The sequence below is a fragment of the Ranitomeya variabilis genome, chromosome 5, assembly GCF_051348905.1.
Source record: "Ranitomeya variabilis isolate aRanVar5 chromosome 5, aRanVar5.hap1, whole genome shotgun sequence".
Lineage (NCBI taxonomy): Eukaryota > Metazoa > Chordata > Amphibia > Anura > Dendrobatidae > Ranitomeya > Ranitomeya variabilis.
Window position 1 is genome coordinate 395,165,997 of NC_135236.1, and position 18,027 is coordinate 395,184,023.

General features: G+C 44.5%; 1 protein-coding gene across 5 annotated transcripts in view; it reads left to right on the forward strand.

Annotated features, from left to right (window-relative positions):
* DOCK4 (dedicator of cytokinesis 4) overlaps nucleotides 1-18,027 on the forward strand; it is a 517,521-nt gene that overhangs the window by 165,248 nt on the left and 334,246 nt on the right. For all 5 annotated transcript variants that reach the window (XM_077265059.1, XM_077265063.1, XM_077265060.1 and 2 more), the window contains exon 4: nucleotides 9,891-9,946. In XM_077265059.1, coding sequence (XP_077121174.1) covers nucleotides 9,891-9,946 — 56 coding nt within the window. The remainder of the gene's footprint in view (nucleotides 1-9,890; nucleotides 9,947-18,027) is intronic.

An 18,027-nucleotide genomic window follows, 5' to 3' on the forward strand; every position in this document is an offset into this window, starting at 1 on the left:
TCTATGATTAGTGAATTAATTTAACTTTTTAAACTGTGTTCACTTTAAATCTAGAAACAGTCCTGGTCCATAAACCCATTTTATTGCACTTTATGGATGCAGTTTAATAATAATCTTTATTTTTATATAGTGCTAACATATTCTGCAGCGCTTTACAGTTTGCACACATTATCATCACTGTCCCCAATGGGGCTCACAATCTAAATTAGGACCAGTTTCATACAGCCGTATTTCACGATCTGAGTATGGCCTGGGATGACCAGTCGCAGGTTTCTTGACTCGAATTTAACATCCTCATAGGCATATAGTCTGGTGAGTTCAGGTCAGAGGACCCACGGTCTGTCTGTTCATTTATACCATAAAACATGGATGTAGGAATCCTGCCTCAGTCAGCTGTCCGAGGAATTGGACAGCTGAATATCTGATGCTTGGTTGACATAGACTGATGGGCACCCTCAAATAAAAACATAAGCAGTTCTATTCTGTCTCCTCTCCTTCATATAGATTGTGCTTAATAAATGCTGTATATTAAACAGTCACTGGTCATTTTTGAGTTTTGAAGGACACACCATAGAAAAAAATGGGCTTAGACCTATTAGGCGTAGACCGATAAGGCAGATACCACGTAGGCTCCTCTTACATGGGTGGATTTACCATCTAGGTTATTGATCAGTGCTCGTTTGCTGTGATTTTCATTGAACAGTAGTCGTGAGGGAATTTGTAGGATCGATCCCCTGTTCACCCTCACTTTAATTATTGTCAGCAGCACATCCCTTTTAACATGAGGGTGCATGTGCTGCTGACCAATGATTATTTTTAGGTTCTCCTAATAAGTGCCATCAGTTGATAGACATGCACTTTCATATTTGATGGTTGATCAGAGGGCAATGAGTCTGAGAAGGTTCTTTCTGCCGATCCGTGTAAAACTGTCATGGTATGCCTTATTTACCTTGTAATAAAACACATTTTAGAAGCACAATTAAGAAAAGAAAATATAACATTTATAAATGGCAAATGAGTATTCTCTATGTTTATATGCACAGCAAAAACTGTTCAGGAGCCATAACTGTGTCTTTTACTCGCTACATATTTTATTATTTAATAATAATTATTACGTTTAGGTTGCAGAATTTCGATGTTTGGTTAGTCCCCCTCGCCATTCCCTTAAAGGGAACCTGTCACTCCCAAAATCGAAGGTGACATAAGCCCACCAGCATCAGGGGCTTATCTACAGCATTCTGTAATGCTGTAGATAAGCCCCCGATGTATCCTAAAAGATGAGAAAAAGAGGTTAGATTGTACTCACGCAGGCAGTCCTGGTCCGATGGGCATCGCGGTCCGGGGGCTCCCATCTTCTTACGATGACGTCCTCTTCTTGTCTTCACGCTGCGGCTCCGGCTCCAGTGTACTTTGTCTGCCCTGTTGAGGGCAGAGCAAAGTACTACAGTGCGCAGGTGTCGGGAAAGGTCAGAGAGGCCCAGCGCCTGCGCACTGTAGTACTTTGCTCTGCCCTCAGCAGGCAAGACAAAGTACGCCTGCGCCGCAGCGTGAAGACAAGAAGAGGACGTCATCGTAAGAAGATGGGAGGCCCCGGACCGCGATGCCCATCGGACCGGGACTGCCCACGTGAGTATAATATAACCTCTTTTTCTCATCTTTCAGGATACATCGGGGGGCTTATCTACAGCATTACAGAATGCTGTAGATAAGCCCCTGATGCCGGTGGGCTTAGCTCACCTTGATTTTGGGAGTGACAGGTTCCCTTTAAATATGGTAGGCCTCTACCAACATTCATGAAATGTTTGGCACTTTGATAAGTCTGTAATTCAGGTTGAACATTTACCTAATAATTCACTTGGGTAAATGCTATTCATAAGGCGACTGTTCCCAACTGGGGATTAATCAGTGGGGTTTGGCAGATGAAAGAGTCTGCTTGCTCTCTTTCAAGGGAGACGCAAGAGGCCGATCTCTCACTAACATGTTATATACCATAGTTGGATATTTGATTCCTTCAGTGGCACAAATTGCTCAAGGGTTTCTAAAGTACACCATTTTAACAGTTGGTGACATTTTTTAAGATGTGTTATATCAAGTGGACAAAGTTATTGAAGTTAAAGGGAATCTATCAATAGGATCAACCCTCCTAAGCAGTCTATATACACTCACCGGCCACTTTATTAGGTACACCATGCTAGTAACGGGTTGGACCCCCTTTTGCCTTCAGAACTGCCTCAATTCTTCGTGGCATAGATTCAACAAGGTGCTGGAAGCATTCCTCAGAGATTTTGGTCCATATTGACATGATGGCATCACACAGTTGCCGCAGATTTGTCGGCTGCACATCCCAAAGATGCTCCATACAAGGCAGGATGGATCCATGCTTTCATGTTGTTTACGCCAAATTCTGACCCTACCATCCGAATGTCGCAGCAGAAATCGAGACTCATCAGACCAAGCAACGTTTTTCCAATCTTCTACTGTCCAATTTCGATGAGCTTGTACAAATTGTAGCCTCAGTTTCCTGTTCTTAGCTGAAAGGAGTGATACCCGGTGTGGTCTTCTGCTGCTGTAGCCCATCTGCCTCAAAGTTTGACGCACTGTGCGTTCAGAGATGCTCTTAGGCCTACCTTGGTTGTAACGGGTGGCGATTTGAGTCACTGTTGCCTTTCTATCAGCTCGAACCAGTCTGCCCATTCTCCTCTGACCTCTGGCATCAACAAGGCATTTCCGCCCACAGAACTGCCGCTCACTGGATTTTTTTTCTTTTTCGGACCATTCTCTGTAAACCCTAGAGATGGTTATGCGTGAAAATCCCAGTAGATCAGCAGTTTCTGAAATACTCAGACCAGCCCTTCTGGCACCAACAACCATGCCACGTTCAAAGGCACTCAAATCACCTTTCTTCCCCATACTGATGCTCGGTTTGAACTGCAGGAGATTGTCTTGACCATGTCTACATGCCTAAATGCACTGAGTTGCCGCCATGTGATTGGCTGATTAGAAATTAAGTGTTAACAAGAAGTTGGACAGGTGTACCTAATAAAGTGGCCGGTGAGTGTATGCATGCAGGTTATAGAAAGTTAAATAAAGCGAAACCTTGATATCTGTGATCTGATGTTATATTTGTAATAGTGATGGGCGCAGCCCTGGATGTTTGGATTCAGCCAAACATTTAAAAAATTTTGGGTTTGGGTACCGGAATGACAGTGCAGCAAACACTGCTTTTGATCGGAGGTAAGATTATTACTGGCAGTCAGAAAGCTGTGGTTCCCACGTTTACCATCAGTCACAGAGGCATTGGCTGATGAGAGCTAACTACTCCAATCAGCCTACGCCTGCTGCCGCTTATAACAGCCAGAACAGGCACGGCTGATGGGAGGAGTCATATAAATAAATGATAAATATAAATAAAAAATTACTTGTAGTTTGTTCTATTTTTGATAACCAGCATGGCAAAACTGACAGCTGCAGGCTGTAACTCTCAGCTGTCAGCTTTATTATGGCTGGTTATCAAGAATAGAGTGGTCACCACGCCATTTTTTTAAAAATGATTTTAATAATTGAAATAAAAATGGCATGGGTCCCCTCTAATTTTGACAACCAGCCAAGCTAAAGCAGACAGCTGGTGGCTGGTATTCTCAGGCTGGTAAGGGGCCATGGATATTGCCCCTCCACCCCAACCTAAAAATAGGATCCATCAACCACTCCAGAAAAGGTGCATCTATTAGATGTCCCAATTCTGGCACTTCACCTGATTCTTCCGATTTGTGCCGGTGGCAAGTAGTGTTCATATTTGGGGTGTTGATGTTACCTTTTTATTTTCAGGTGACATCAAGCCCAACTGTTAGTCAGTGACTAGCAGTGATGTCATCGAGGTTACCGCAAGGCACCGAGGCTACGTTCCCAGCTCACTTGAGCCGGAACCTTGAATTGCGTTGACCTCAGTGTGATCACCACATTGATGATATGACTATGGGGTTAGTAAAGGACAGGCGTCTTATAGATGCCTCTCCATTATTAACTGCTGGGCTTGATGTTACCTGAAAATACAAAGGTGACATCAACACCACAAATATGAACTCCGCTTGCCTCTGCCACAGGGCAAGTGAGAAGAGCCGGGCAAAGCATCAGAATTGGCTCACCTAAAAGGTGTGCCTTTTTTGGGCCTGCTGCATGCTGCTATTTTTATGCTGGAGGGGCAATATCCATGGCCCCTTACCAGCCTGAGAATACCAGCCCCTAGCTTTCTGCTTTAGCTTTGTTGATTGTCAAAAATGACAATTCCCTATCTTTTAATTTATTTATTTAAATGATTTAAAAAACGGCATGGGGACCCCCTCTGTTCTTGAAAAGTAGCCATGACGAAGCTGACAGCCTGGGTACTTTGCCAAGCTGGTTATTAAAAATAGAACTTATTTCACATCATTTTAAAAAATATATATATTCATTTATAGTGCAGCCACACCTGCTCTCACTATCAGCCACACCTATCAGCTCTCACTGTTGTTAGTGTCAGAAGACGTAGGATGATGGGAGCAGTACCTTCTCATCAGCTGACGCCTCTGTGACTGGAGGTAAGCTTTTTGCCATCAGTCACAGCTGCTGGCTGTTAGAGGAACCGCAGCTCTCTGACCAGCGGTAATGATTTTACCGTCGTCGTTCAGAGCCGCCGGTGTTTCTCGCACTGTCATTTAGATGGCAGCGTGGACAACACCCGATTTTCAGGGTTGCCGTACCCGAACAGTAACACGGACTTCCTGAATAAGTTCCTGTTCGGGGTCTATGCCCGAACAGAAGGTGTTCGTTACGGGCCCTGAACTTTTCTGTTCGTGTTCGCCCATCCTGCTCCCTGGTTTAAAATAAGCTCTGGAGGTAGATTTTTAAAGTGGGCGTTACCAGTGTGAGACATGTAATAACTGATAATCTTCTCACCTAAAATTTGGACCTGGGGCCACACCTTCTTGCTCATCCGATGTATGAATCCTTGTAGCGTTCCAGATCCTGTGAAGACATAAGTGTTTGCCCTCTAATTTTACGATATCCTCCATCCTGTAATAACGTCCTAGATCCTGGCCCCTTCCTATAATAATATCTCCCATTATGGCCCATTTCTATAATAATGTCCCCCATTCTGATCCCGTTCTAGGTATAATGTCCATCATCCCTGGCCTTTTCCAGGTATGATGCATTACATCCTGAGCCCCTTCCAGTAATAGTGTCCCCAATAATGATATAATGTTTCTTTTTCCTGGGCCTCTTACTGGTATAACGCCCCCCCATCCTGACCCCTTTCCAGCAATATATTCCCCACATCTTGGTATAATGTCCCCATCCTGGCCCCTTTCAGTAATACAGCATATGCCCTCAATCCTGGTATAATGTGCACCATCCTGAGCTTCTTCCTGTAATAATGTCCTTGTTTTGCTCCTCTTTTCCAACAAATATAAAAAAAAAATAAGATTCTACTTATCTTTCCCTGCTAGTACAACGTGCGGCGTACTCTTCTATAGCTGTCGCAGAAGCTGGCAACTGACTTCAGCATGCAAACGACAGGCAGTCACTGCCATGCGCCACTATTGACCTGCACGCCGGCGTCAGCTGCTGGCCTCTGATTGGCCTGTAGTGTATACTGCAGGGAAGGGCAGGTCTATGTGCTGCTAGTGCGATCGTTACACCCCTGTGCTCTCCTAATCTACATGTCATATTTAAAATAAGCTCTGGAGGCAGATTCTCAGGGAGAGCCTTGTCTGTCCGATAAATCTCAACATCTCTTTTACATATAAGAAAAATGTGGAAGACATCAAAGTAGCACAATTAAAGTACACATACACCTCTGACATAAGCTTAGCTTCCTTAAGAACAAAAAAATAAATCGGGCATGCCGAAACCCAAAATGCCCTACCCCTTGTAGGTTCATAATAATATTAGAAAATTGGCTGGTGCTGCCATTTCAGCTGTTTTTTTGGCATGAATCTAATATGTTGAGGGACCTTTAATTCTAGACTCAGACTTTTTAGAGCTTCCCACCAGTTTATTAGATAAAATATATGTTTGTGAATAGATAGTGAGGTGCAGGATCATAAGTGCTAATAAGTTAAATGTTCTTTAATTAACCTCACTGTGAGTCACCAGCCCTGATAAATAGATGTTCCCTTTTGAAGTTGCATAGATCAGGCCTAATGATGGGTTTACATGGCACGGTCGTTATATACAAGCCGATCATATAATGGCCTGATTAGCCAAGCCGACCAGAATTCTGTATAGACAGAATGATCATTAATACGATCATACCCCACACGTAGAATATCATGTCACCGGCAATGACGTTTAAACAATCTCAATAGTCATTGTGCCCAACTAAACAGTGTTTTGCTTGTTTGATGTTTGTTTACTGGTCTGTATAGATGGGTTGGTAGTTGGGAACGAGCATTCCTGCAAACAGTGTCCAATATTGGACCATCTAAAAGGGTCTTTTATGTTCGGATGACACTGTCTACTGAAATAGTGGGCCCCTAAGTTCTGCTCACAGCTATATTGAGAAGTTCTTTACATCCAGAATTAAAATACAAATTCTTGGACACTGGCTTAACCTATTTATTTATTATTCTTACACGTGGAATAAGCCATGTTATGTCCTGTAACATTAATATTATTCTTCTTTTCCATATAAATGTGCATATTTGATGCTCATATAAATAGATCATATAATACCTTATATAAACTGATTTATTTTTAGGTGTGATCATATTAAGGTTTCCCCACTTAGAGTAGTGTGTTATTGGTCTTAGGAAACCCTCCCCTAAGTGTCGTTCTATTTCATCGCATTCCACAAACAAATCATTGATTTCGTTCTGCGCCATCCAAGATCCCTAGTGGCTGGTGCAGCTGGTTTGTCCCTGCAGATTACAGCTAATTGCTTGGGGTCAGTACATTATATGACCAGCTTATTTTCTTGGGATGCTGCTAACAAAAAGACATTTACCGTATTATTTATTTATATAGCACCATTAATTCCATGGTGCTGTACATGAGAAAGGGGTTACATACAGAGTTATAGATATCGTTAACAGTAAACAAATTTACAATGACAGACTGGTACAGAGGGGAGAGGACCCTGTCCTTGCAGACTTACATTCTACAGCATAATTATCTATCAAGTTATTCTGAGTTCTTAAAGGGAACCTGTCACCACGTTTTTGGAAGATGGGATAAAAATAGCGTTAAATAGGGGCAGAGGTGGGCGTTACATTAGTGTGTTTGTTATGCGTTTATTACCCACCTAAGTTGCCGAAATACCTTTGCAAAGTCTCCGTTTTCGCCTGTCAATCAGGCTGGTCTGGTCAAAAGGGCGTGTTGTCTTCCCCCAGATTTTGCGTAGTTTTCCGTTGGTGGCGTAGTGGTGTGCGCATGCCCAAGGTCCCGAATCCTCTGCCAGGGGATTTAAAAGAGCGCGCTGTTCGTTATTTCATTGGTGATCGGTGGGCGCGGCCATCTTCCTTTGGCCGCGCGTGCGTAGAAGCGGCGCTCTGCTGGCCGCGGCTTCAGGAAAATGGCCGCCGCGATATCCATCTGCGTACGCGCGGCATCCCGCGGCCATTTTCCTGAAGCCGCGGCGACAGGCGAAAACGGAGACTTTGCAAAGGTATTTCGGCAACTTAGGTGGGTAATAAACGCATAACAAACACACTAATGTAACGCCCACCTCTGCCCCTATTTAACGCTATTTTTATCCCATCTTCCAAAAACGTGGTGACAGGTTCCCTTTAAAAAAACTTGTATCTGGCCTGTTCTGTAATGTTAATGCTTTGATTAGAGTTTGATCTCCCAAATCGCTTAGTTAATCTCTATATTTTAAGCAGGACTTTCTGACTCCATATCTTTCTCTTTCCGTCCCATGTCTCTCCCCACCACTGCCCCTTGTTTTTTAAACTCTTCTTACAACCCTTTTGGTTGGCAAACCTGCAGCCTTGTAGTGTTATCGTTGTGGTTTATTACGATTGTTTTTTGTCTTCTTTTACTATTTCTGGAAAATATTTACCCTTTTTTCCTTTCCTGTTATGTTATTGAAATTTTCTAAATAAAGAATATATACAAAATATATATATCTAATAAAGTTTATTATTTCCTACATGTATTTATGTACGAATATATTTCTAATTTATGGATAGCCTGCATACTGTAAATGGGAGGTCTGCACTCTGAAATTTAACAGCTCGTATTGTACAGTACAGACCAAAAGTTTGGACACACCTTCTCATTTAAAGATTTTTCTGTATTTTCATAACTATGAAAATTGTACATTCACACCGAAGGCATCAAAACTATGAATTGACACGTGGAATTATATACTTAACAAAAAAAGTGTGAAACAACTGAAATTACGTCTTATATTCTGGGTTCTTCAAAGTAGCCACCTTTTGCTATGATGACTGCTTTGCACACTCTTGGCATTCTCTTGATGAGCTTCAAGAGGTAGTCACCGGAAATGGTCTTCCAACAATCTTGAAGGAGTTCCCAGAGATGCTTAGCACTTGTTGGCCCTTTTGCCTTCACGCTGCGGTCCAGCTCACCCCAAACCATCTCGATTGGGTTCAGGTCTGGTGACTGTGGAGGTCAGGTCATCTGGCGTAGCACCCCATCACTCTCCTTCTTGGTCAGATAGCCCTTACACAGCCTGGAGGTTTGTTTGGGGTCATTGTTTTGTTGAAAAATAAATGATGGTCCAACTAAATGCAAAGCGGATGGAATAGCATGCCGCTGCAAGATGCTGTGGTAGCCATGCTGGTTCAGTATGCCTTCAATTTTGAATAAATCCCCAACAGTGTCACCAGCAAAGCACCCCCACACCATCACACCACCTCCTCCGTGCTTCACGGTGGGAACCAGGCATGTAGAGTCCATCCATTCACCTTTTCTGTGTCGCACAAAGACACGGTGGTTGGAACCAAAGATCTCAAATTTGGACTAATCAGACCAAATCACAGATTTCCACTGGTCTGATGTCTATTCCTTGTGTTCTTTAGCCCAAACAAGTCTCTTCTGCTTGTTGTCTGTCCTTAGCAGTGGTTTCATAGCAGCTATTTTACCATGAAGGCCTGCTGCACAAAGTCTCCTCTTAACAGTTGTTGTAGAGATGTGTCTGCTGCTAGAACTCTGTGTGGCATTGACCTGGTCTCTAATCTGAGCTGCTCTTAACCTGTGATTTCTGAGGCTGGTGACTTGGATAAACTTATCCTCAGAAGCAGAGGTGACTCTTGGTCTTCCTTTCCTGGGGCGGTCCTCATGTGAGCCAGTTTCTTTGTAGCGCTTGATGGTTTTTGCAACTGCACTTGGGGACACTTTTAAAGTTTTCCCAATTTTTTGGATTGACTGACCTTCATTTCTTAAAGTAATGATGGCCACTTGTTTTTCTTTACTTAGCTGCTTTTTTCTTTACTTAATACAAATTCTAACCGTCTATTCAGTAGGACTATCAGCTGTGTATCCACCAGACTTCTGCACAACACAACTGATAGTCCCAACCCCATTTATAAGGCAATAATTCCCACTTATTAAACCTGACAGGGCACACCTGTGAATTGAAAACCATTCCCGGTGACTACCTCTTGAAGCTCATCAAGAGAATGCCAAGAGTATGCAAAGCAGTCATCAAAGCAAAAGGTGGCTACTTTGAAGAACCTAAAATATAAGACATAATTTCAGTTGTTTCACACTTTTTTGTTAAGTATATAATTCCACATGTGTTAATTCATAGTTTCGATGCCTTCAGTGTGAATGTAAAATTTTCATAGTCATGAAAAATCTTTAAATGAGAAGGTGTGTCCAAACTTTTGGTTTATTTGACATATATTATTTTTGTTCTGATTTATTCTTTTTTAATCTTATCCCAGGGTATCTTTCCTTCAAATTATGTACATTTAAAGAATTCTTCTGTGAAAAACAAGGGGTAAGTAATTTTCTGTCTTTTCTAACATTTAATCTCTTAAAATTATTTAACTTTGTTGAAATCTTAGCATCTAGATATTGTGGTTAGTGCAGTGTTTTTGTCTTCCTTCCATCCAAGTGGAACATGCCTGAGTCACCCCTGCCCCCGCATTACTCCAACCTCTCTCCATACAAAGTTCATGTTAAGTTTTGTTGTGCAGCTGAGTTATCTCCTGTAGCTCAGGAAAAATGCAAATTGGCCACTTTCTGATGCTTATGAAGGCAAGTAGAGACAAAATGTTCCAAAATCTTTTTACTACTGAATTGTTTTGTCTTCACACCAGTAGGTATATAAATACACTAGATGGTTGCCCGATTCTAACGCATCGGGTATTCTAGAATATGTATGTCCACGTAGTATATTGCCCAGCCACGTAGTATATTGCCCAGCCACCTAGTATATTGCCCAGCGACGTAGTATATTGCCCAGCGACGTAGTATATTGCCCAGCGACGTAGTATATTGCCCAGCCACGTAGTATATTGCCCAGCCACATAGTATATTGCCCAGCCACATAGTATATTGCCCAGCCACGTAGTATATTGCCTAGTTACATTGTATATTGCCCAGTGACGTAGTATATTGCTCAGTTACATTGTATATTGCCCAGTGACGTAGTATACAGCAGAGCCGCATAGTATATTGCCCAGTTACGTAGTATGTTGCCCAGTGACGTAGTATACAGCACAGAGCCACGTAGTATATTGCACAGCCCATGTAGTATATTGCCCACCCACGTATTGACACAGGTTAAAAAAAAAAAAAAAGAAACATATACTCACCTTCCGCAGGCGCGTTGTAGCTCTGTCGCCTGTGTTGGGTGCAGGCGGCATCTTCCGGTCCCAGGGTGTGATGACGTCGTGTTCACGTGACCGTGACGCGGTCACGTGACCGTGACGTCATGGCAGGTCCTTGTCGTGCAGGACCTGTCATGACGTCGGTCACATGACCGTGTAGCGGTCACATGACTGTGACGTCACGGCAGGTCCTTTCCGCGCAGGAGCGCAGGACTTGATGACGTCGCGGTCACATGATGCATCGGTTGCATCGCGAGGAGCGGGAAAGGCAGCGTAGGTGAGTATATAATCGTTTTTTATTTTTTAAATTATTTTTAACATTAGATGCTTTTACTATTGGCGCTGCATAGGCTGCGTCAATAGTAAAAAACTTGGTCACACAGGGTTAATAGCAGCGGTAACGGAGTGCGTTACCCGCGGCATAACGCGGTCCGTTACCGCCGGCATTAACCCTGTGTGAGTGGTGAGCGGAGGGCAGTATGCGGGCGCCGGGCAGTGAGTGCGGGGAGTAAGGAGCGGCCATTTTCTTCCGGACTGTGCGCGTCACTGATTGGTCGCAGCAGCCATGACAGGCAGCTGGCGAGACCAATCAGCGAACGAATAACCGTTACAGACAGAAGGACAGACGGAAGTGACCCTTAGACAATTATATAGTAGATTATCACAAAAGCTGAAGTTTAAAGGAGTATTCGCATCTCCAAGATCCTATCTCAGCATGAGGTAGGTGTAACATTAATATTAGCAAATGTCTCCAATGAGAAATTTAGTAAACCGTATTTTTCTGAGTTTAAGACGCATCAAAGCATAAGATGCACCTAGGTTTTATAGAAGGAATTGACAAAAAAAAAATTCAACCAAAAATGTGTTCAATTCTGTATGAATATCCCCTATCCTGGTATATATATCGCCCCAATCCAGGTAAACATGGGCCCCTTATACCCATACTGGTATGCATGGCCCCGTCATCTCTATCCTGGTTTGCATAGCCTCCTGATCCCTATCCTGGTATGCATGGCCCCCTTATGTCCATCCTGTTATGCATGGTTCCCGCATCCTCAACCTGGTATGCATGGTCCCCTCATCCTCTTCCTGGTATGCATGGCCTTCTCGTCCCTATCCTGGTATGCATGGCCTCCTCATACCAATCCTTGTGTGCATGGCCCCTCATCCCTATCCTAGTATGCATGACCTCCTCATCCTCATCCTGTTATGCATGGCCCCGTCATCCCCATCCTGGTATGCATGGCCCCCTCATTCCCTATCCTGGTATGCACAGCCCCCTCATCCCTATCCTAGTATGCATGACCTCCTCATCCCTATCTTGGTATGCATGGCACCCTCATACCTATACTAGTATGCATAGCCCCCTCATTCACATCCTGGTATGCATGGCCCCCTCATCCCTGTTCTGGTGTGCATAGCCTCCTCATCCCCATCCTGATATGCATGGCCTCCTCATCCCCATTCTGGTATGCATGGCCCCTTCATCCCTATCCTGATATGCATGGCGTCCAGCCTGGTATGCATGGCCCCTTCATCCCAATCCTGGTATGCATGGCCCCATCAATCCCAATCCTGGTATGCATGGCCCCATCATCCTCATCCTGGTATACATGGCCCCCTCATTCCCATCCTGGTATGCACTGCCCCCTCATTCCCTATCCTCGTATGCAGGGCCCCCTCATCCCCATTCTGGTATGCATGGCCCCATCATCTCTATCCTGGTATGCATGGCTCCTCATCCCTATCCTGGTATGCATGGTCCCCCATCCCCATCCTGGTATGCATGGTTCCCTCATTCCCATCCTGGTATGCATGGTTCCCTCATTCCCATCCTGGTATGCATGGTTCCCTCATTCCCATCCTGGTGTGCATGGCTGTCTCATCCCCATCCTGGTATGCATGGCCTTCTCATCCCCATCCTGGTATGCATGGCCTTCTCATCCCCATCCTGGTATGCATGGCCTTCTCATCCCCATCCTGGTATGCATGGCTTCCTCATCCCCATCCTGGTATGCATGGCCCCCTCATCCTCATCCTTGTATGCATGGCCCCCTCGTTGTCATCCTGGTATGCACGGCCCCCTCATTCCCTATCCTGGTATGCACGGCCCCCTCATTCCCTATCCTGGTATGCATGGCCCCCTCTTCCTCATCCTGGTATGCATGGCCCCCTCATCCCTAACCTGGTATGCATGGCCCCCTCATCGCCATCCTGGTATGCATGGCCCCCTCATCCCTATCCTGGTATGCATGGCCCCCTCATCCCTATCCTGATATGCATGGCCCCCCTCATCCCCATCCTGGTATGCATGGCCCCCTCATCCCTATTCTGGTATGTATGGCCCCCTCTTCCCTATCCTGATAGGCAGGACCCCCATCTCCATCCTGGTATGCATGGCACCCATCAGAAAAACGTAAAAAAAACCCCAAACATTCTACTTACCTTCCTAAGCTGCCTCACCGCTTCCTTTTCAGATGCCAGCCTCTGATTTAGGCTTGTAAGCACCGCATGGCAGTGATGTCATGCGCTACCTACAAGCAGAGGACTATAGGCCTGTGGAGCAGTGAATATTCACTGATCTTTAATAGCGGGCACAGTGTTAGCCACAGCCGCCGGACGTTCAAGTGTACCCGCTACTAAAGGGAATGAATATTTACTGAGGGCAGTGAATATTCATTCTCTTTAATAGTGGGCACACATAATCGCCTGGCAGCTGCAGAAGCCATTGGCTGCTGCTCCTGGGCCCGCTATTAATGTTCAATGAATGTTCACTTCTCTCCACTCCTATAGGAGTGGAGAGCAGTGAATATTAATTCCCTCAAGTAGCGGGCACACGTGAAAACCCAGCAGCTGCAGGAAACTGGCTGCTGTGGCTAACAGAGTGTCCGCTATTAAAGAGAAATTAATATTCACTGCTTTCCACGCCCATGGGCTTGGAGTGCAGTGAATATTAATTTTTCTTTAGTAGCGGGCACAGGAGTTAGTTGCAACAGTCGGCTCCTGCCTCCTTTGACCCGTTGCTCCGCCTCTTCCACGGCCTCACCTTCCCATTCACAGCAGATACATCCGGACTATAAGACGCACCTCCTGTTTTCTTCCACATTTTTGGAGGAAAAAAGTGTGTCTTATAGTCCGAAAAATACTGTAGTTCTTCAGATTTGCTAAGTTGCTTACCTCATGCAGAACATTGCAGTACCTTAGGTATTCATGGTTATGGGTACTCATATAGTGACAATTAGACAGCTTTTAGTGGTGGTAACCTTGGATACCTAAGCTACTGCAATGTCCTACATGAGGTAGGCGAAATAAGGAATGTGAAGAACTATACTACATTTCTAATTGGAGGTATTTTCTAATATTATAATTATTGCACCTACTACACATTGGGATAGGATCTTTCAGAGGGTAATACCCCTTTAATGTTGTAGCTTACACCATATGTAAAACAAAAGTAGTTATTTTGTCTCACTTGTTAATTACAATGTAAAACAATTAGTACAGCTTGCTCTGCTTTTTTCATAAACTTGACCATCTCTAGTCCCCATGTATAAATGGGGGGTATTACCATCTCCGCCATAAGTGGAATGTGCCTTTTAAAGGTAATCTGTGGTGATGAGCGAGTATTATTATTATGAGTCATGACTGGTACTGGAGGAGAGAGGACCCTGCCCGCAAGGGTTCACAATCTACAAGGGATGGGTCAGAATACAGTAGGTGAGGGTAGAGCTGGTTGTGCAGCGGTTTGGTCTATCAGTGGTTACTGCAGGTTGTAGGTATGTCGAAGGAGGGAGGTCTTCAGGTTCTTTTTGAAGGTTTGAACGGTAGGCGTGAGTCTGATATGTTGGGGTAGAGAGTTCCAGAGTAAGGGGGATGCGCGGGAGAAATCTTGTATGTGATTGTGGGAAGAGGAGATAAGAGGGGGAGTATGAAAGAAGATCTTGTGAGGATCAGAGGTTGCGTGCAGGTAAGTACTGGGAGACGAGGTCACAGATGTATGGAGGACACGGGTTGTGGATGGCTTTGTATGTCATGGTTAGGGTTTTGAACTGGAGTCTTTGGGTAATGGGGAGCCAGTGCAGGGATTGACAGAGGGGAGAGGCTGGGGAATAGCAGGGGGACAGGTGGATTAGTTGGGCAGCAGAGTTTAGAATGTCTTTGTAGCTGCATGATTTACGGCGGCTGGACAGCCTGAATATATGTTGGGTTGCCTGGTTGCTAGGAAATCCCCACATGTATTCCAGCTGTCTAGCAGTCGCAAATCATGCAGCTGCGTCAACAAAAATTAAATCTCCAAGCACTCACAAATACTCGGAGACCACCCGAGCATGCTCAGGAAAACCCGAGCAACAAGCATACTCGCTCATCACTATTAATCTGTTAACAAAGCTTATGTTTCTCAATCTGAGGGCAGCAGAGATCCTGATTCCTCTGTGGTTTCCCTGACTTGGTTTATTCCTGAATACATGACTGTCTTATCTTTGTCTGCTCTGTTAGTCCTCTCAATGATAGGCACTCCTTTCACCATTGATTGACCGCTGTCTTCCTAATTTCTGCAGAAAGCTGCCAATCAATGGTGGGGTGCATGGATAGCTATGGCTCTAACAGAGCTTCAGTAGGTGGCGTAACAAGAGCCCGATGGGTCCCGATGCAATATTTGGACCGGGGTGCCCCTCCCCCCACCCTGATGTGCATGTATCTATGTGCCCTCCATCCTCCTGGTAATGATGTCCCTTATTAATAACCCCATTCTGGTATATGTCCCTTATCTTGGGCTTTATCCTGGTATATATCCCCCATCCTGGTATTTGTTTCCAGCTCTGCCGGCTGTTCTTTAATGTATAGAAAAAATAAACCATTAAACTCACCAGGGGCGTACATAGAGGTCATGGGGCCCCATAGCAGAAGTAAAATGCACTCCCCATAGTCCTCCATATATTATAATTCACAGCCCATAGTCATCCAAACATTATAATGCACAACTCATAGCAGGACTGGCTCCAGGTTTTCGTGGGCCCCGGGCGAAAGGGTCTCAGTGAGCCCCTTTAACAGATATCACAATTTATGATGCACAGATACAGCAGAGAATTATACACTCACCGGCCACTTTATTAGGTACACCTGTCCAACTTCTTGTTAACACTTAATTTTTAATCAGCCAATCACATGGCGGCAACTCAGTGCATTTAGGCATGTAGACATGGTCAAGACAATCTCCTGCAGTTCAAACCGAGCATCAGTATGGGGAAGAAAGGTGATTTGAGTGCCTTTGAACGTGGCATGGTTGTTGGTGCCAGAAGGGCTGGTCTGAGTATTTCAGAAACTGCTGATCTACTGGGATTTTCACGCACAACCATCTCTAGGGTTTACAGAGAATGGTCCGAAAAAGAAAAAAAATCCAGTGAGCGGCAGTTCTGTGGGCGGAAATGCCTTGTTGATGCCAGAGGTCAGAGGAGAATGGGCAGACTGGTTCGAGCTGATAGAAAGGCAACAGTGACTCAAATCGCCACCCGTTACAACCAAGGTAGGCCTAAGAGCATCTCTGAACGCACAGTGCGTCAAACTTTGAGGCAGATGGGCTACAGCAGCAGAAGACCACACCGGGTACCACTCCTTTCAGCTAAGAACAGGAAACTGAGGCTACAATTTGTACAAGCTCATCGAAATTGGACAGTAGAAGATTGGAAAAACGTTGCTTGGTCTGATGAGTCTCGATTTCTGCTGCGACATTCGGATGGTAGGGTCAGAATTTGGCGTAAACAACATGAAAGCATGGATCCATCCTGCCTTGTATGAAGCATCTTTGGGATGTGCAGCCGACAAATCTGCGGCAACTGTGTGATGCCATCATGTCAATATGGACCAAAATCTCTGAGGAATGCTTCCAGCACCTTGTTGAATCTATGCCACGAAGAATTGAGGCAGTTCTGAAGGCAAAAGGGGGTCCAACCCGTTACTAGCATGGTGTACCTAATAAAGTGGCCGGTGAGTGTAGGTATAGTACAATGCCAAAGATTTCACTTAATTTTTACATTACATGAGTGATACCAATAGCTCAGAAACCGAACAGTATAGTCCTCTATACAGTGTTATTGGCACCACATAGTGCTCCATACAGAATAATGAGCCCCATATATTGCTCCATACAGTATTATGGACACCACATAGTGCTCCATACAGAATAATTAGCTCCATATATTGCTCCATACAGAATAATGGGCCCCATATAATGCTCCATACAGAATAATGAAATATTGCTTATTTCCGAATTATGAGCCCCTTATATTTTTCCATACAGAATAATGGACCCCATATAATGTTCCTTACAGAATAATTAGCCCCATATATAGCCCATGTAATGCTCCATACAGGAAATGATGGGCCCCATATAATGCTCCATACAGAATGGGCCCCATATAATACTGCACACAGAATAGGCCCCTTATAATGCTCCATACAGTATATGATGGGTATCATATAATGCTCCAGTATATGATGGGCCCCATATATTGCTTCATACAGAATGGGCGCCATATATTGCTTCAGACAGAATGTTCCCCATAAGATGCTCCATATATAATGGGCTCCATATACTGCTCCTTATGTAATTGGCCCCATATATTGCTCCATGTATAATTGTTCCCATAAGATTCTTCATATATAATTGGCCCCATATACTGCTCCTTATATAATTGGCCCCAGCACTTGCTCACATGCTGATGCCGGCCCTGACTCATAGTCATACATGTAGTATAATTCAATCACAGCTGATAGTCATAAATGCAGTAGTATGGCCACGGTGTGTACTCACTGATTTAACACAAAATAAATCATTATACTCGCCTTCTCTCCGTTCGGCATCTTCTTCTGAAGCCGGTCGAAGACTTCAGCGTGCAGGTGATGGGAGCGCATGACGTCACTGCCATGCACCTCTGGTCACATACACACTGACATCAGCTGCTGGCCTCTGATTGGTCAGCATCGTGTACTGTGGCAAATGGACCTGATGAGTCGGTGCACTGCAATAAACTTCAATTGAATGTGCATCTGAGGACAGCTGAAATATTTCCTGGTGACAGCGGGCCGGCCTCACCCTCTGGGCCCGGTCGCAGCGATGAACGCGGTTGATGTATCCCTGGCTGCAGCAGGTAAAACAGGAATTGTATTACAACTAGGCAAATAGACCAATAATTGACATAGTGTAAAAGAAGAAGGGTCTTTGCCCCCACTTTGCACTTCTCCGATT